Source organism: Cetorhinus maximus, chromosome 2, assembly GCF_964194155.1.
Source record: "Cetorhinus maximus chromosome 2, sCetMax3.hap1.1, whole genome shotgun sequence".
Classification (NCBI taxonomy): Eukaryota; Metazoa; Chordata; class Chondrichthyes; order Lamniformes; family Cetorhinidae; genus Cetorhinus; species Cetorhinus maximus.
Genome location: NC_135880.1, coordinates 1,451,901 through 1,472,312, shown reverse-complemented (window position 1 = coordinate 1,472,312; position 20,412 = coordinate 1,451,901). Strand labels below are relative to the sequence as shown.

The following is a 20,412-nucleotide window of genomic DNA, read 5'->3' as shown; positions in this document are numbered from 1 at the left end:
TTTAAAACTGAGATGTGAGGGAATTTCTTTTCTCTGAGGGTAGTGAATGTCTGGAATTCTCTACCCCAGCGTGTTGTGGAGGCTAGATCACTGAAAGTATTTAAAGAGGAGGTAGATAGATTGTTGAAATATGGGGAGTTGTGGGTTGTGAGGAGCTGGCATGAAAGAGGAGTTGAGGCCTGGGGCAGATCAGCCATGATCTTATTGAATGGTGGGGCAGGCTTGAGGGGCTAAATGGCCTACTCCTGCTCCTATTTCTTATGCTCTTACGACAGACCCAGTAGAGGTGGCAGCACAGTGGTATATAATCGGGTGGGAGTTGCCCTGGGAGTCCTCAACATCGACTCCGGACCCCATGAAGTCTCATGACATCAGGTCAAACATGGACAAGGAAACCTCCTGCTGATTACCACGTACCGCCCTCCCTCAGCTGATGAATCAGTGCTTCCTCCATGTTAAACACCACTTGGAGGAAACACTGAGGGTGGCAAGGACGCAAAATGTGCTCTGGGTGGGGGACTTCAATGTCCATCACCAAGAGTGGCTCGGTAGCACCACTACTGACCGAGCTGGCCGAGTCCTAAAGGACATAGCTGCTAGACTGGGTCTGCGGCAGGTGGTGAGGGAACCAACAAGAGGGAAAACATACTTGATCTCATCCTCACCAACCTGCCTGCCACAGATGCATCTGCCCATGACAGTATCGGTAGGAGTGACCACTTCACAGTCGTTATGGAGATGAAGTCCCACCTTCACAATGAGGATACCCTCCATCGTGTTGTGTGGCACTACCACCGTGATAAATGGGATAGATTTCGAACAGATCTAGCAACTCAAGACTGGGCATCCATGAGGCACTATGGGCCATCAGCAGCAGCAGAATTGTACTTGGACACAATCTGTAACCTCATGGCCCTTCATGTTCCCCACTCTACCATTACCATCAAGCCAGGGGATTCACCCTGGCTCAGTGAAGAGTACAGGAGGACATGCCAGGAGCAGCACCAGGCATACCTAAAAATGAGGTGTCAACCTGGTGAAGCTATAACACAGGACTACTTGAGTGCCAAACAGCAAAAGCAGCAAGTGACAGACAGGGCTAAGCGATCCCACAACCAATGGATCAGATCTAAGCTCTGCAGTCCTGCCGCATCCAGTCGTGAATGGTGGTGGACAATTAAACAACTCACTGGAGGAGGCTCCACAAATATCCCCACCCTCAATGATGGGGGAGCTCAACACATCAGTGCACAAGATAAGGCTGAAGCATTTGCTAGAGTCTTCAGCCAGAAGTGCCGAGTGGATGATCCATCTCGGCCTCCTCCAGAGGTCCCCAGCATGTCAGTCCCCAGATGCCAGTCTTCAGCCAATTTGATTCACTCCACGTGATATCAAGAAACGACTGAAGGCACTGGATACTGCAAAGGCTATGGGCCCTGACAACATTCCGGCAATAGTACTGAAGACCTGTGCTCCAGAACTTGCCGCGCCCCTAGCCAAGCTGTTCCAGTGCAGCTACAACACTGGCATCTACCCGGCTATGTGGAAAATTGTCCAGGTTTGTCCTGTACACAAAAAGCAGGACAAATCCAGCCCGGCCAATTACCGCCCCATCAGTCTACTCTCGATCATCAGTAAAGTAATGGAAGGGGTCATCAACAGCGCTATCAAGCGGCACTTGCTTAGCAATAACCTGCTCACTGACGCCCAGTTTGTGTTCCGCCAGGGCCACTCAGCTCCTGACCTCGTCACAGCCTTGGTTCAAACATGGACAAAAGAGCTGAACTCCCGAGGTGAGGTGAGAGTGACTGCCCTTGGCAACAAGGCTGCATTTGACCAAGTGTGGCACCAAGGAGCCCTAGCAAAACTGGAGTCAATGGGAATCAGGGGGAAACTCTCTGCTGGTTGGAGTCATACCTAGCACAAAGGAAGATGGTTGTGGTTGTTGGAGGTCAGTCATTTCAGCTCCAGGACATCACTGCAGGAGTTCCTCAGGGTAGTGTCCTCGGCCCAACCATCTTCAGCTGCTTCATCAATGACTTTCCTTCCATCATAAGGTCAGAAGTGGGGATGTTCGCTGATGATTGCACAATGTTCAGCACCATTCACGACTCCTCAGATACTGAAGCAGTCCATGTCCAAATGCAGCATGACCTGGACATCAGCCAGGCTTGGGCTGACAAGTGGCAAGTAACATTCACACCACATAAGTGTCAGGCAATGACCATCTCCAACAAGAGAGAATTTAATCATTGCCCCTTGGCATTCAATGGCATTACCATCACTGAATCTTACCCACTATCAACATCCTGGGAATTACCATTGACCAGAAACTGAACTGGACTAGCCATATAAATACTGTGGTCAGAGGCAAGGAATCTGGTGGCGAGTAACTCACCTCCTGACTCCCCAAAGCCTTTCCACCATCTACTAGGCACAAGTCAGGAGTGTGATGGAATACTCCCCACTTTCCTGGACGAGTGCAGCTGCCACAACATTCAAGAAGCTTAACAACATCCAGGTCAAAGCAGCCGCTTGATTGGCACCACATCCACAAACATTCACTCCCTTCACCACCGATACACAGTAGCAGCAGTGTGTACCATCTACAAGATGCAGGAGAGCAACTCACCAAGGCTCCTTAGACAGCACCTTCCAAACCCACAACCACAATCATCTATAAGGACAGGGGCGGCAGACACATGGGAACACCACCACCTGGAAGTTCCCCTCCAAGTCACTCACCATCCTGACTTGGAAATATATCACCGTTCCTTCACTGTCGCTGGGTCAAAATCCTGGAACTCCCTTCCTAACAGCACTGTGGGTGTACCTACACCACATGGACTGCAGCAGTTCAAGAAGGCAGCTCACCACCACCTTCTCAAGGGCAATTAGGGATGGGCAAAAAATGCCGGCCCAGCCAGCAACGCCCACATCCCATGAAGGAATAAAAAACAAGCTGCAGATTTCTCTCACCTCTCATCTTTGAACATGGGGTCCCCCAGGAAGGAACGGGGACTCCTCAGGACGACGACTCCAGCTCCTAGCACCTGGCCCACTGTCCCTAAGGGCAGGTTCCCCTTGCTCAGATCCACACTGTACCACAAGGACTTGTCAAACCTGCTCCATAATAGCACAGGGTTAGGCAGTAGAATCAAAGAGCATGCAGGCAAAATGAAACCAGAGGAAAATTGGACCTGTAAATCTGTACCTCACCCTGGGTATCTCTTAGTCTCTATCTAAACTCCTCCTCAACCCACCACCAACCAAACCCCTCGACTTGATTCCAGTCTGTAACTCACTCCCGGGTATCTGTTCTTCTATATATAAACCACCCCAAACCCCTCGATTAGATTCCAGCCTGTAACTCACTCCCGGGTATCTGTTATTCTATATAAATACCACCTCGAGCCCCTCGATTTGATTCCAATCTGTAACTCACTCCCGGGTATCTGTTATTCTATATATAAACCACCCCGAACCCCTCGATTCGATCCCAGTCTGTAACTCACTCCTGGGTATCTGTTATTTTATATATAAACCCCCCCCGAACCCCTCGATTTGATTCCAATCTGTAACTCACTCCCGGGTATCTGTTATTCTATATATAAACCACCCAAACCCTTCGATTAGATTCCAGTCTGTAACTCACTCCCGGGTATCTGTTATTCTATATAAATACCACCCCGAGCCCCTCGATTAGACTCCAGTCTGTAACTCACTCCCGGGTGTCTGCTATTCTATAAACCCCACTGAACCCCTCGATTAGATTCCAGTCTGTAACTCACTCCCGGGTATCTGCTATTCTATAAACCCCACTGAACCCCTCGATTAGATTCCAGTCTGTAACTCACTCCCGGGTATCTGCTATTCTATAAACCCCACTGAACCCCACAATTAGATTCCAGTCTGTAACTCACTGCCGGGTATCTGTTATTCTATATATAAACAACCCCGAACCCCTTGATTTGATTCCAGTCTGTAACTCACTCCCGGGTATCTGTTATTCTATATATAAACCACCCTGAACCCCTCGATTAGATTCCAGTCTATAACTCACTCCCAGGTATCTGTTATTCTGTATATAAACCACCCCGAACCCCTTGATTAGATTCCATTCTGTAACTCACTCCCGGGTATCTGTTATTCTATATATAAACCAACCCGAACCCCTCGATTAGATTCCAGTCTGTAACTCACTCCTGGGTATCTGTTATTCTCTATATAGGCCCCTAAAGTCCTCGATTAGATTCCAGTCTGTAACTCACTCCTGGGTATCTGTTATTCTATATATAGGCCCCTAAAGTCCTCGATTAGATTCCAGTCTGTAACTCACTCCCGGGTATCTGTTATTCTATATATAAACCACCCTGAACCCCTCGATTAGACTCCAGTCTGTAACTCACTCCCGGGTATCTGTTATTCTATATATGAACCACCCCGAACCCCTCGATTAGATTCCAGTCTGTAACTCACTCCCGGGTATCTGTTATTCTCTATATAGGCCCCTAAAGTCCTCGATTAGATTCCAGTCTGTAACTCACTCCCGGGTATCTGTTATTCTATATATAAACCACCCTGAACCCCTCGATTAGATTCCAGTCTGTAACTCACTCCCGGGTATCTGTTATTCTATATATAAACTACCCTGAACCCCTCGATTAGATTCCAGTCTGTAACTCACTCCCGGGTATCTGTTATTCTATATATAAACCCCCCCGAACCCCTTGATTAGATTCCAGTCTGTAACTCACTCCCGGGTATCTGTTATTCTATATATAACCCCCCCTCCCCGAACCCCTCGATTAGATTCCAGTCTGTAACTCACTCCTGGGTATCTGTTATTCTCTATATAGGCCCCTAAAGTCCTCGATTAGATTCCAGTCTGTAACTCACTCCCGGGTATCTGTTATTCTATATATAAACCACCCTGAACCCCTCGATTAGATTCCAGTCTGTAACTCACTCCCGGGTATCTGTTATTCTATATATAAACCACCCTGAACCCCTCGATTAGATTCCAGTCTGTAACTCACTCCCAGGTATCTGTTATTCTCTATATAGGCCCCTAAAGTCCTTGATTAGATTCCAGTCTGTAACTCACTCCCGGGTATCTGTTATTCTATATATAAACCACCCTGAACCCCTCGATTAGATTCCAGTCTGTAACTCACTCCCGGGTATCTGTTATTCTCTATATAGGCCCCTAAAGTCCTCGATTAGATTCCAGTCTGTAACTCACTCCCGGGTATCTGTTATTCTATATATAAACCACCCTGAACCCCTCGATTAGATTCCAGTCTGTAACTCACTCCCGGGTATCTGTTATTCTATATATAAACCCCCCCGAACCCCTCGATTAGATTCCAGTCTGTAACTCACTCCCGGGTATCTGTTATTCTATATATAAACCACCCTGAACCCCTTGATTAGATTCCAGTCTGTAACTCACTCCCGGGTATCTGTTATTCTATATATAAACCACCCCGAACCCCTCGATTAGATTCCAGTCTGTAACTCACTCCCGGGTATCTGTTATTCTCTATATAGGCCCCTAAAGTCCTCGATTAGATTCCAGTCTGTAACTCACTCCCGGGTATCTGTTATTCTATATATAAACCACCCTGAACCCCTCGATTAGATTCCAGTCTGTAACTCACTCCCGGGTATCTGTTATTCTATATATAAACCCCCCCGAACCCCTCGATTAGATTCCAGTCTGTAACTCACTCCCGGGTATCTGTTATTCTATATATAAACCACCCTGAACCCCTTGATTAGATTCCAGTCTGTAACTCACTCCCGGGTATCTGTTATTCTATATATAAACCACCCTGAACCCCTCGATTAGATTCCAGTCTGTAACTCACTCCCGGGTATCTGTTATTCTCTATATAGGCCCCTAAAGTCCTCGATTAGATTCCAGTCTGTAACTCACTGCCGGGTATCTGTTATTCTATATATAAACAACCCCGAACCCCTCGATTAGATTCCAGTCTGTAACTCACTCCCGGGTATCTGTTATTCTATATATAAACCCCCCCGAACCCCTCGATTAGATTCCAGTCTGTAACTCACTCCCGGGTATCTGTTATTCTATATATAAACCACCCTGAACCCCTTGATTAGATTCCAGTCTGTAACTCACTCCCGGGTATCTGTTATTCTATATATAAACCACCCCGAACCCCTCGATTAGATTCCAGTCTGTAACTCACTCCCGGGTATCTGTTATTCTATATATAACCGCCCCCCCCGAACCCCTCGATTAGATTCCAGTCTGTAACTCACTCCCGGGTATCTGTTATTCTCTATATAGGCCCCTAAGGTCCTCGATTAGATTCCAGTCTGTAACTCACTCCCGGGTATCTGTTATTCTATATATAAACCACCCTGAACCCCTCGATTAGATTCCAGTCTGTAACTCACTCCCGGGTATCTGTTATTCTATATATAAACCCCCCCAAACCCCTCGATTAGATTCCAGTCTGTAACTCACTCCCGGGTATCTGTTATTCTATATATAAACCACCCCGAGCCCCTCGATTAGATTCCAGTCTGTAACTCACTCCCGGGTATCTGTTATTCTCTATATAGGCCCCTAAAGTCCTCGATTAGATTCCAGTCTGTAACTCACTCCCGGGTATCTGTTATTCTATATATAAACCACCCTGAACCCCTCGATTAGATTCCAGTCTGTAACTCACTCCCGGGTATCTGTTATTCTATATATAAACCCCCCCGAACCCCTCGATTAGATTCCAGTCTGTAACTCACTCCCGGGTATCTGTTATTCTATATATAAACCACCCTGAACCCCTTGATTAGATTCCAGTCTGTAACTCACTCCCGGGTATCTGTTATTCTATATATAAACCACCCCGAACCCCTCGATTAGATTCCAGTCTGTAACTCACTCCCGGGTATCTGTTATTCTATATATAACCGCCCCCCCCGAATAGATTCCAGTCTGTAACTCACTCCCGGGTATCTGTTATTCTCTATATAGGCCCCTAAAGTCCTCGATTAGATTCCAGTCTGTAACTCACTCCCGGGTATCTGTTATTCTATATATAAACCACCCTGAACCCCTCGATTAGATTCCAGTCTGTAACTCACTCCCGGGTATCTGTTATTCTATATATAAACCCCCCCAAACCCCTCGATTAGATTCCAGTCTGTAACTCACTCCCGGGTATCTGTTATTCTATATATAAACCACCCCGAGCCCCTCGATTAGATTCCAGTCTGTAACTCGCTCCCGGGTATCTGTTATTCTATATATAAACCACCCCGAACCCCTCGATTAGATTCCAGTCTGTAACTCACTCCCGGGTATCTGTTATTCTATATATAAACCACCCCGAACCCCTCGATTAGATTCCAGTCTGTAACTCACTCCCGGGTATCTGTTATTCTATATATAAACCACCCCGAACTCCTCGATTAGATTCCAGTCTGTAACTCACTCCCGGGTATCTGTTATTCTATATATAAACCACCCCGAACTCCTCGGTTAGATTCCAGTCTGTAACTGATTCTTGCCTTGCTGAGTAGGGGAGGGTGGTTTTCTGGGACCTGCCCAAACCCTTCAGTGGTGATTGAATTCCTGGTTGCACAGTTTAAAGGAGGTGCCCGGAGAGGGTACTCACACCAGTCGATGCCAGCGTTTGCTGACTCTTGAGGCTTTTAGGAGATGAGGCAGTGACAAAGAGCGAAAAATCACCAAGAGCAGCTCATCTGGTAACTTTTCCCAAGAGCAGCTCACACCTGGAGAGGAGATACAGGTCAAATCAGAGCCCAAACCCAGAGTGGCTGTCATCCAGACAGTCCTCACAACAATAACAGCCTGCATTTATATAGCATCTTGAACATAGTACATCATTCCAAGGTGCACCACGGAGTGTGCTAGCAAACAAAATTTGACACTCAGTCACATAATGAGATATTGGGAAAAGCAACAAAAGTGGTAGTTTTTATGGAGTGCCTCAAAAAGAGAAAGATCTAGAAAGGCAGAGAAATGTAGAAAGGATATTTCGGAGCTTTGCACCCAGGCAGCTGCAGGCAAGGTCACTCGTGGATTGATTAAAATTGGGAAATGCTCAAGAGGCCTGAATTAGAGTCTGATGACAACCATGAAACCATTGTCGGTTGTCATAAAAACCCAACTGGTTCACTAATGTCCTTTAGGGAAGGAAATCTACCATCCTTACCCGGTCTCCAGACCCCACACCAATGTGGTTGAGTCTGAAATGCCCCCTGAACAAGGCTGAGCCAGTGACACCCACACCCCATGACAGAATTTTTAAAAACCAGTGGAAGAAGGAAGTGAATACGTGGTTATGGGTTACGTCACTATCAGAGAAGGGAAAGGGTGTGGCCCTTGGCACTGTCATTTCCTACCATAAGTAAAATCAGGTGTTTTATAAGTTGTGTAAGTGCCAGTTAGATAGTGATGATGTTTTGGACCTTGTATTAGAGTTCATTGATTAAATTTACAATAAAGGTGATCTGTTAAATGCCTTTGAGGCACGGTGAGACTTGGGTAGATTTTGGAAAAGGGATGGTGTTTCCATTGAAGAATATATCATGGGGCAGAATTCTACACCCCGCGGGTGGGTGGGTGCGCACCCGACCCGATCGGGTGTAAGGTTGTGTGATATAACGTTCGGCCAGCGTCCCGACATCATCGCGCACCCCTGTGATATTTTGCTCGGCGAGCACGTGCAACAGTCGGAAGCACGCCCGACGACAATTAAGGCGGCAAAAAAGCCCATTAACGCTGCAACTGTCTGCGATTTTTCGTGGCCCGTCCAACCTTACGTTTGGCGGCCGGGCAAATCGGCCTTTACATTTTCATCCAACCTCATCCAAGGGCGGGATGAAATCTCCGTTAGGAAATAAAATAAAAATAAATATCTGTGGACAACATCTTTATGAGGTTTGCTTTCAGGTGCTTGATTGTGATGCGTGGACTTTTTTTTTGGTAGTTTTTCATTATTTGCAGGTCTGCAGCTCCCCGAGGCAGCTGTCTGCCTTCAGAGGGCACCCTCCCAGCCCTCACCCACGCCCGTGATGTCCACCCCACCCTGGCAGCGCTGAGCTTTTGGCGCGTGTTTCACACTGGCTGCCCGTTAATTGGCCAGTCAGCATGAAATCGCAGTCGGGGGTCTGTTTCCTGACCAGTCCCCAGCCTGGAGATTGTGTGCACCCAACGGCCTAAACATTCAGGCCATGGATTTTAACAAATTGTGTAAAAGGCTGACTAAAGTCAGTTTGAGGATCCCTGGATCAGGACTAGGGTTTAAATTGCTGGGTTGTGCTAAGGTCTCTCACATATAGACAGGCTGCTGGTTCTAACTGGTGTTCAGTTCTCAGAGAGGGAGAACCTGTTCCATCTGCTGCCTTAAATTCCTGGGAAACAGTCTTCATATTCTCTTTATTCATTCATGGGTAGTTCCTTTAATGGCATTAAGAGTCAGCCACTTGGTGTGGGTCTGGAGTGAACAGGGTGGGTTTTTATGACAATTGATGATAGTCTCATGGTCACAATCACTGAGGCTAGCTTTCAATTCCAGATTTTTAATCAATTGAATTTAAATTCCACCACCTGCCTTCAGCACCACCCGAGCACTGGCCTGGGCCTGTGGATTCCATTGTCCAGTGACATTACCACTATGCCACCACCACTCCCAAAGAAGAAATGGGATATTCCAGTGACACAACAAAAAGGATGCAACGATTGCCATATTTCGAAGTGGTCCAGATACTGGATGTAGGCATTAGGTATTAACATTGGAAGGATTAAAGACAGACAGAACAGAGATGGAGCACCGTTAGCAGATCTGGCTATTTATTTATTTGTTCACAGGACAAATGTGGGCTTCGCTGGCTGTGCCAGCATTTATTGCCCATCCCTAATTGCCCGAGGTGGTGGTGGTGAGCTGCCTTCTTGAACTGCTGCAATCCATGTGGTGGAGGGAGTGAATGTTTGTGGATGTGGTGCCAATCAAGTGGGCTGCTTTGTCCTGGATGGTGTCAAGCTTCTTGAGTGTTGTGGGAGCTGCACTCATCCAGGCAAGTGGGGAGTATTCCATCACACTCCTGACTTGTGCCTTGTAGATGGTGGACAGACTTTGGGGAGTCAGGAGGTGAGTTACTCGTCACAGGATTCCTAGCCTCTGACCTGCTCTTGTAGCCACAGTATTTATATGGCTAGTCCAGTTCAGTTTCTGGTCAATGGTAACCCCCAGGATGTTGATAGTTGGGGGGAGCGCAGAGATGGTAATGCCATTAAATGTCAAGGGAAGGTGATTAGATTCTCTGTTGTTGGAGATGGTCATTGCCTGGCACTTATGTGGCACGAATGTTACTTGCCACTTATCAGCCCAAGTCTGGACATTGTCCAGGTCTTGCTGCATTTGGACGTGGACTGTTTCAGTAGTTGAGTCATTGCGAATGGTGCTGAACATTGTGCAATCATCAGTGAACATCCCCACTTCTGACCTTATGATGGAAGGTTATTGATGAAGCAGCTGAAGATGGTTGGGCCTAGGACACTACCCTGAGGAACTCCTGCAGTGATGCCTTGGAACTGAGATGACTGACCTCCAACAACCACAAGTAGGCCATTCGAGAAGTAGGCCATTCGACCCGAGTCTGCTCCACCATTCAGTGAGATCATGGCTGATCTGGTAATCCTCAACTCCACTTTCCTGCCTTTCCCCCATAACCCTTGATTTCCTTACTGATTAAAAATCTGTCTATCTCAGCCTTGAATATATTTAACGACCCAGCCTCTACGGTAAAGAATTCCACAGATTCACTACCCTCTGAGAGGAGAGATTCCTCATCTCTGTCTTAAACAGGTGACCCCTTACTCTGAGATTATGCCCCCTGGTCCTAGACTCTCCCACAAGGGGAAACAATCTCTCAACCATCTTCCTTTGTGCTAGTTATGACTCCAACCAGCGGAAAGTTTCCCCCGATTCTCATTGACTCTAGTTTTGCTAGGGCTCATTGATGCCACACTCGGTCAAATGCTGCCTTGATGTCAAGGGCAGTCACTCTCACCTCACCTCGGGAATTCAGCTCTTTTGTCCATGTTTGAACCAAGGCTGTAATGAGGTCAGGAGCTGAGTGGCTCTGGCAGAACCCAAACAGCGTATCAGTGAGCAGGTTATTGCTAAGCAAGTGCCGCTTGATAGTACTGTTGATGACCCCTTCCATAACTTTACTGATGATCGAGAGTAGATCGATAGGGCGGTAATTAGCCAAGTTGGATTTGTCCTGCTTTTTGTGAACAGGACATACCCGGGCAATTTTCCACATTGCTGGGTGGATACCAGCATTATAGCTCCTCTGGAACAGCTTGAGGTATTATTATACTTTGAACTGCCCAAAGGAAGGGTGGGGTCCTCAAAAAGACATGAGGCAAAGAATTAAGGAAGAGGATGAAGATAATAATGAATCTTAAATTATACAGGTCGCAATGAATTTTAGTCCCGAGCTGAATGTGTTAGTCATGGGCTCCTTTAACTGCACAGTGGTAGATAGTGCTTGCTCTTCAACAGTATGTGGAACATTTGGTTAAAATGTTACATTGATTCGCTAAGTCATGAGACACAAAGTTAAGGAACATAAAAGTGCTACTTGCTTTAGGTTTGGTGATGACAACACATTGAGGTCATTAAAGAGTTTTAATCCCATTTAAAATAGTGAGAAACTTACGATGTTGAGTAAACCTTCTATGAAAAAGACACAAGTGAAACTTGACATGAAGCATAAGGCAAGGCAATTACTTTTGGAAAGTCAATAGGTAAACTTCAGATCCAATCAGGACATTGATAAGGAACATCAGATTTTGTTAAGGAAACAAAGTGTTGGACAAGTATCAACAGCATCAGGTAATAGGAATCAGAGAATCAAAAAAAATAACAACCACTTGGACAAAAGAGTTATTTAAGGAAAGCCAGCATGGATTTTTCAATGGCAAATCATCTCTAACTAATGTGATTGAGTTTTTTGGAGATGTAACAGAGGATTGATGAGGGTAATGCTGTTGATATGGTATACATGGACTTCCAAAAATTGTTTGCTAAAGTGCCACACAGACTTGTCAGAAGAGTTGAAGCCCATGGAGTAAAAGGATCGTGGCAGCATGGATATGAAGCTGGCTGCATGACAGGAAACAAAGTAGTGGTGAATGGTTTTTTTTGATTGCCGAAGGGGATATAGAGGGGATGCCCAAGGATTGGTTTAAGACCACTGCTCCTTCTGATACAACCCAGACTTGGATGTAGAGTGTATAATTTCAAAATCTGTGGATGAAACAAAATGTGGAAGTATCGTGAACTGTGAGGAAGTGTAAAGCAATTATCCAAGAAAAGGAACTGGTCCAGGAACTAAAATCCAGCAAATCCCAGGACTTGTTGGCCTCCATCCTAGGGTTCTAAAAGAGATAGCTGCAGAGATAGTGGGTGCACTGGCTATGATTTTTCAAAATTCCCTAAATTCTAGAACGATCCTGGCAGATTGGAAATTAGCAGATGTAACACTGCTATTCATGAAAGGAGGAGAGAGAAGCCAGGGGACTGCAGGCCAGTTAGCCTGACCTCAGTCATCCGAAAAATGCTGGAATCTCTTAAGGAAGTCTTAACAATGCACTTAGAAAACATAGTATGATCAGGCAAAGTCAACATGGTTTGACAAATGTATTTACTGGCAAGTGGTTAAGATTTGGAATGCGCTGCCTGAGTGTGTGGTGGAGGCAGGTTCAATCAAAGCTTTCAAAAGTGAATTGGACTTTTATCTGAAAAGAAAGAACGTGCAGGTTACAGGGAGAAGGCGGGGGAGTGGCAGTGGGTGAGTCGCTCATTCGGAAAGCCAGGGCAGCCACGATGGGCCAAATGGCCTCTTTCTGCGCCTTAATGATTCTGTTATAGAGAATTGTCAAGAGGAAATAGGCTGGTGGAATGGGTGGATACACGGCAGATGAAATTTAATACTAAAGTGTGAAGTGATTCATTTTGGTAGGAAGAATGAGGAAACAACATAAAATAAAGGGGACTGTTCTAAAGGGGATGCAGGAGCAGAGGGTCTAGTGTGTATATATGCACAAATCATTGAAGGTGGTAGAACAGGTTGAGAAAGAGGTTAATAAGGCATATGGGGATCCTGAGCTTTATGAATAGAGCCATCAAGTACAAAAGCAAAGAGGTTATGTTAAACTTGTATGAACCACTGGTTAAGCTTCAGCTGGATTATTGTGTCCTGTTCTGGGCATTACACTTCAGGAAGGAGATGAAGCTTTCTAATGGGTGAGAATGGGAAATGTTGTCCTTCAGCTTGGGAAACTAAGAAAACAAAAAGGTTGTTAATAGTACTTTGGCTACTGAAACATGCTTGTGGATGCAGTGAACATGGAATTCCATTCGTCTTAAGTGAGCTCTTGTTCAACAGACGTACTGAAATACATACATACGAATTAGAAGCAGGAATAGGCCATTCGGTGTGTCTCTCCCCCCCACCCCCACAGCCTGCTCTGCTGTTCAACAAGGTCATGGCTAATCTGATTGTGACCTCAACACCACTTTCCTTCCTACCCTCTATGTTTAACAGATGCAAGCTGGTTGGTGAAGTCAAAAATGAAGACAGAGCCTTTCCTTGCTGAGAGTGTTTATTGACTTTGTCTATATTTTTTTAATTAGCATTTGGTCATTTTTGCAGACAGTCTTCAAATGGATTTGCAATTCTATCTTTCAGGATGATGGGTCAAAGAGTTCTCATATTCAGTGTCAACACCCCTTGCTCCCCCACCCAGTGTCCCAGCTATCTCCTATTTGTTGTGTTCAAATATTCATCACCTGTTTTCCTTAACTATGTCATTGGCCTTAACAGTGTAATTGATAAGACATAGACAGATTCCCTGATTTTCTTTAAATTAAAACTTTTGAGCACTCTTTCAAACTAATTGAAAAGAAAAAATTATATTTTCTTCATCTTCTATGTCTCACATTATAGTACAAACAACAATCAATAGGTCCCATATTGCCCCATCTCTAAACAAAACTTTCTTCTTTACCATGTACTGTACTCACTGGAGTTTCGAAGAATGAGAGGCAACCTTATTGAAACATATAAGTTTCTTAGGGGGTTTGACAGGGTAGATGCTGAGAGGTTGTTTCCCCTTGTGGGAGAGTCTAGGACATAACTTCAGAGTAAGGGGTCATCCATTTAAGGCAGAGATTTTCTCAGGGTAGTGAATTTGTGGAATTGTTTACCGCAAAAGGCTGTAGAGGCTGGGTCATTAAGTATATTCAAGGCTGAGATTGACAGATTTTTAATCAGTAAGAGAATCTAGGGTTATGGGGAAAAGACAGGAAAGTGGAGTTGAGGATTATCAGATCAGCCACAGTCTCATTGAATGGCAGAGCAGATCGATGGGCCGAATGGCCTACTTCTGCACCTACGTCTTATGGTCTAAAACAAAGAAAATATCAGTTTTCCATATCCTCATTATAACACAAAGCATTCCTCTTCCAGTACATCTAATCATTTCTTGGAGCAAGCACCTCTCTTCATAAAACAGTCTGACAATTGGTGATGCGCATCCACCCATTTTATTTTGGAAATCTCTCATCTTTCCAACATTTCCTTCATGCTAACAAGGTCTTCGCTTCCCAGGCCAATGGACAACACTTATTTTTCTTTCCCACTAAGAATGTGATGAACCCTGCTGTGCTAGAATATCCATCTGAAGATTGGCATGTGAAGCATCACTAAAAATGACTAACCTGATAACTTCTGAATCACCCAAGGCTGGAAACTTGAATGTGCATTTCTCTGAATTTAATTTTTTAAACGTTTTTATTTGCTTTCTCCCAGCATGCAGGGCCTTCAAGTGCTCAGAAAAAATTGAATAAATCGTCGTCCCTTCCAAGGCTGGAGGATGATCCCACGTTACCGGATGTATTCTTGGATTTCTCCCATAAACTAATTATTATGGACTGTAGCCCCCAACCATTTGAAGTGAATTCTTCACATGGACTGCCCACACCAGGGCAGATGTCAGTTTACAGCTCGGCTGGTCAGCTAAGATTTTGTGAAGCATCTCATCAATTACTGCGTGATTTCTTCCACAAATCCCAGCATTAAAGAGAATTTCTGCTGCGGTGTCTATTACTACAATGTTCATATTTTCACACACACTTTTAAATTCATCGCTGGAAAATTCCCCTCATCTTCAGTTAGGAATTTAGCCGGTGCCCTCGGTCCAATTCTTGTCCAGTTTTCCATTACCTTATCCACAATTACCTTTTTGTCTTTACTATATATTACTGCTGACAGACTGAATCTAGTTCCCATGTCTATGAAGTGTAGAGAAAAAGCTTTTGTCCTTATCCCATTCCTTCATGACCATTGTTACAATTTTATTAGAGTCTTGTTAATGAGACTCACTGTGAGCTGTGATGGTGCCCTCTTATACTATTTACATATATCGCATTTCTCACTGATCCCGTCTACAAGTTCATCATCTATTACCCCTGCATCCTTTAGTAGGATTTTTAATCTTTGACAAGCTGAATGGGCAAACTGATGTAGTTTTAAACCAATGTGCCTTTTTTCCTGTAAACTCCTACCCCCTGATGTCATCAATACATTTTTAACATTGTGATTAGAAATGTTAGGTCTTGTTAAGGGGATACAACAATGTCCCGATTGTGTGAACTGTAAATCTACAGATTTCTCAAAAACAATTGCCTTATCATGTTCCATATCTAATTTCATTTGAGCCTTTTTCATAGGCAGCTTACTCAATAGTAAGGGTATTTCACTACATATTACATCTATGCTGATAAAATGGTTTACTCTGACTATTTTACACGGAATCACCACTCTTTAGTGATGTTGTGTTATTGTGCCTGAACCTGAAGTAAGTACAATTTTCATATTCCTTAACCTTACTTCGATCTTTGCTACTTAGAGAATCCAGGTAACACTTTAACCAATCCACTCCACATACTGTAGACGTGCACCCATCGTCTAACACAGCACAATTAAATAAGTCTGCAACTAGAACACCCATTACCAGACTAAAGCTTTTAGTGACCAGTACAATTCCTTCTGACTGATCAGTAACATCTTCCTCTTTCGATCCTTCCTTGTTACGCATCATTTCAAAAACTTTGTTATTGCATTTTGGACAATTTATCCCATAATGGTATTTCCAGTCACACCTGTTTACCATTCCTCAGTTATTCCTGGGGTTCATTTTCCTGCCATAGTTACACAATTCCTGCCATCTATTTAAGCAACCAAGAGTCTCTATCCTCATTTCTTTGGTTATTCTTTCGAAAAGCTGCCAGCAGGAACTCTCCATCTTGTGTGTTACTGCTGGAGGTCCTATTGGTGAGATAAATAGCTGGAAATTAATGTGTCAGGTTCCCCATGACATGAAAAGAAATCCAGAACTTTATTCTTTAGCCATTTTTTAAAAAAATGAGCTTTCTGCAGAACCAAAAAAGATGGTTGCTACAAATCACATGACCCCAGGGTTGGCCCTTTTGTTCTGGAGACTACCATCAGGAAGAAGAAAATAATTCTTCCCTCAGCCTGTGGAATCTCAAACCTAATTGTACAGATTCCTCAATCGACAAAAGCAGAGGAAGTGCAGACAAACTGACTCCCCAACTGGAACTATCCCAAAAGGAGATCCAAGTTTATTACACTGGAAGAGATGCTGATAACCACCTCATCTCTCTTTCCTAAGGGGGAACAATGGAATTCTGGCCAGAAGCACAGAACCACAGTTAGGGATGGGCAATAAATGCTGGCCTAGCCAGCGACGCCCACATCCCAAACAAAAGCTGGAGAGAAAGCAAATCATAATTAATTGGGTTGATGCAAATCATTATCTAATTGTTTCATAAGAAGTGCATGTACAAATAAATTGTGATGGGTGCTAGAGTGGCATCTTGCAATTAAATATTTTGTACAGTAAATGGAGGTCTTTGATTGAATTTGTCTTAAGTTTGGTTGTACATATAAAGTCTAACTGTATATTTAATGGTATTCAGTGGGTGGGCATTAACTGGGGATTCACTTGTGCCCCTATAAATAGACCCAGACTAAAACTGTGGTTGTTGGGTTAGGAAGTGAATGCTTGTAATGTGTAAATATTAAAGTATGTAAAGATTGGCTTAGTTATATAATTCACCATCTGGTTATCTGGATTATAATGAGGAACAAGAAATTGTTAATGAAAGAGAAGCAAATAAGAGTAGGCTAGCAAGAGGTTAGTGAAAATAAGTTTGCCCATTTGAGGTAGAGACAGTGAAATTATAATGGGGAGAATCACAGAATTGTTACAGCGCAGGAGGCCATTTGGCCCATCATGTCTGCACCAGCTCTCTGAACAAGCAACTCACTGAGTGCCGCTCCCCCTGCCTTCTACCCGTAACCCCGCACATTCTTCCCTTTTAGATAACAGTCTAATTCCCTTTTGAATACTTCAGTTGAACTTGCCTCCATCACACACTCAGGCAGAGCATTCCAAACCCTAACCACTCACCAGTAAATAAATTTGTCAAACAGTATTTCCCTTTTGTCAAACTACATCAATTTTGCTCGAACATACTATGATTTTCTAAGTGCTTTGGTAAGACTTCCTTAATAAGAAATGCCAGCAATCTCTTGAAGACTGATGTCAGGCTAACTGGCCTGTATTTCCCTGTTTTCTCTCTCCTTTCATGAAGCTTACATTTACTAATTTCCAATGTGCCGGGATCATTCCAGGTTCTAGGGAAGCTTGGAAAATCGTAGCCATCACATCCACTGTCTCTGCAGCTATCTCTTTTAAAATCCTAAGATGTAGGCCATCAGGTGCTGGGATTGGTCAGATTTTATTCCTTGGAGCAGCTGCTTTTCTCTGATAATTACTTTATGTTACTCACTTTTATCTGTCCTTTGATCACCCTTCATCCCTGGTAAATAATGTGTCTTCTACTGCAAAGAAACAATATTTGTTCAATGTCTCTGCTATTTCCTTATTCCCCACTGTCTTTGTATCTAAGGAACCAGGGTTTACTTTAGCTACTCGTCGCTTTGTGTACTTGTAAAATTTCTTACAGGCTGATTTTATATTTCTGGCTAGTTCACTCTCAAATCCAAATTTTTCCCTTCAACTTTTTGGTGGCCCTTTGTTGGTCTCTAAAACATTCCCAATCTTTTAGCTTATTACTATTCTTTACAACATTATAAACCTCTTCTTTTAATCTAATACTATTCTTAACTTCCTGAGTGAGCCATGGATCGGTCTCTGTTGCCTAATTTTTGATTTTTTGAATGGATGTTTTTTGAACATTATGAATAGTTTTTAAAAAAATGTTTCTCACTGTTCATTTACAGCCATACATTTCGATCTATTTACCCAATTGCTTCATATCTATGTAACTGGCTTTGAGACTGGACTATGTCACTTCCACATTTAACAAGGGATTCAATTCTATTATGATCACTATTTCCCAGTGGATCTTTTACTATGAGATTACTAATTAATCCTGCCTCATCACACAATACTAGGTCTAAAATAACTTTATCCCTAGTTCCATAATGTATTGCTCCAAGAAACTGTCATGAAAGTATTCCATAAACTCATCTTCCAGATCACCTTTGCCAATTTGATTGTCCAAGTCTACACGAAGATTAAAGCCCCTAATAATTATTATATTGCCTTTGTTACAAGCTCCAATAATTTATTTACTATGACCAATGGTATAACTACTGTTAGGGGGCCAATAGAGTACTCTCACCAGTGTTTTCTGACCCTTTCAAGATAGAGGCCTTTAGATTTTTGGGCACTAAAGGATATAGAGATAGTGCAGGAATATGGAGTTGAAGTCAATCAGCAATGAGCTTGTTGAATGGCAGAGCAGGCTCCAAGGGCAAATAGCTCCAGCTCCTGTTTACAATATGTCTGCTCTGTACCTGACAAAGAATGAGCACTTTTACGAAATCTCTTGGGCATCAGGAAGCTATGTGGCTGGTTCTCTTTTCCCTGGCAGTTCCTGGGCCGTTTCTGAGGAGGTGCTGGTTCCATGGATTCGGCTTCATGTGCTTTCTCGTCGATCACACGGACTCCCATCACCGTCATCAGTGAGTGGGTCTCAGCCTGGTCCCAGCTCCAGGTGAAGGTACCTGGGCTGTGGGTGGATGGTGTAACATCCTGTAACACTCTGAGAGAAAGGAGAGTACTCAGGACACAGTCAGCAGGGGCCCAAATATAAACAGAAAATACTCAACAGGTCAGGCAGCATTGCAGAAAGAGTTAACATTTCACATCAATGACCTTTCATCAGGGCCACCCTGGGACACCCCAGTCCCCAAACTCACCGGGTCTCCTTCGCCATCTCACCTCCACCCTGATCTCCCTCTCTCTGTTTGTCTCTCTTCCTCCTCCCTCCCTTCCTCTCTCTGTCCCAGTATCTCCCACACACACACTCTTTCTCTCTCCCTCCCTCCTCCTTCCCTCTCTCTCTCTGTTTGTCTCTCTTCCTCCCTCTCTCTGTCCCAGTATCTCCCTCCCTCACCCTTTCCCTCCCTCACCCTTTCCCTCCCTCACCCTTTCCCTCCCTCACCCTTTCCCTCCCTCACTCTCTCTCTCTCCCTCCCTTCCCTTTCCCCCCTCTCTCTTTCTCTATCCCTCTCTCTCTACCCCTCTTTCTTTCTTTCTCTCTCTGTCTCTCCCTCCCTCCTTCCCTCTCTCACTTTCCCTCCCTCTCCCCCTCTCTCCTCCTTCCCTCTCTCTGTCCCAGTATCTCCCCCCCACACATACACACTCTCTCTCTCTCTCCCTCCTTCCCTCTCTTTCTCTCTCTCTCTATCCCTCCGGCGGGAAGTTCAAACTCGAGAGACTAAGACAGGAAACGGAAACTGATTGGCTGTCTCAGGACAGGCGCTTCATTCGCTCACATGACTGGTTACGTCGTGATAATAGGCGTGGCCCCGCGGACAGACCAATCCGATCGCTTCATCATGGAGGGCGGGAGAACACAGGGCGCATGCGCACCATGCCGCAGGGCACACCGGGAATTTGTAGTCTCAGCCTAGGCTAGAGGGACTACATTTCCCGGGAGACACCGCGCCGCGTAGGCGCAGGATCTCGGAACATCGGAAATGACGGTGAAGAAAGGTCAAAGATCAGCCGAGGAAGCGGAAACGCAAAAAGGGAAAGAGAGAGAGAGGGAAAGAGTGGGGGTGGGTACAGACTGGACGGGGAGGGAGATGGAGGGGGTCGGGAGATGGAGGGGGTCGGGAGATGGAGGGGGTCGGGGGATGGAGGGAGAGGGGAGGGATGGAGGGGAGGAGGGAGAGGGGAGGGATGGAGGGAGAGGGGAGGGAGGGAGGAGG

At 44.7% G+C, this 20,412-nt stretch overlaps 1 protein-coding gene across 2 annotated transcripts in view; it reads right to left on the bottom strand.

Annotated features, from left to right (window-relative positions):
* skp2 (S-phase kinase-associated protein 2, E3 ubiquitin protein ligase) overlaps positions 1–19,487 on the bottom strand; it is a 38,420-nt gene extending 18,933 nt beyond the window's left edge. For both annotated transcript variants that reach the window (XM_078560083.1, XM_078560091.1), the window contains exons 1-4: positions 19,396–19,487; positions 18,991–19,238; positions 7,656–7,773; positions 2,980–3,123 (exon numbers count right to left, since the gene is read on the bottom strand). In XM_078560083.1, coding sequence (XP_078416209.1) covers positions 2,980–3,123; positions 7,656–7,773; positions 18,991–19,238; positions 19,396–19,412 — 527 coding nt within the window. In that variant the 5' untranslated portion in view covers positions 19,413–19,487. The remainder of the gene's footprint in view (positions 1–2,979; positions 3,124–7,655; positions 7,774–18,990; positions 19,239–19,395) is intronic.
* Positions 19,488–20,412: the final 925 nt, after the last annotated feature.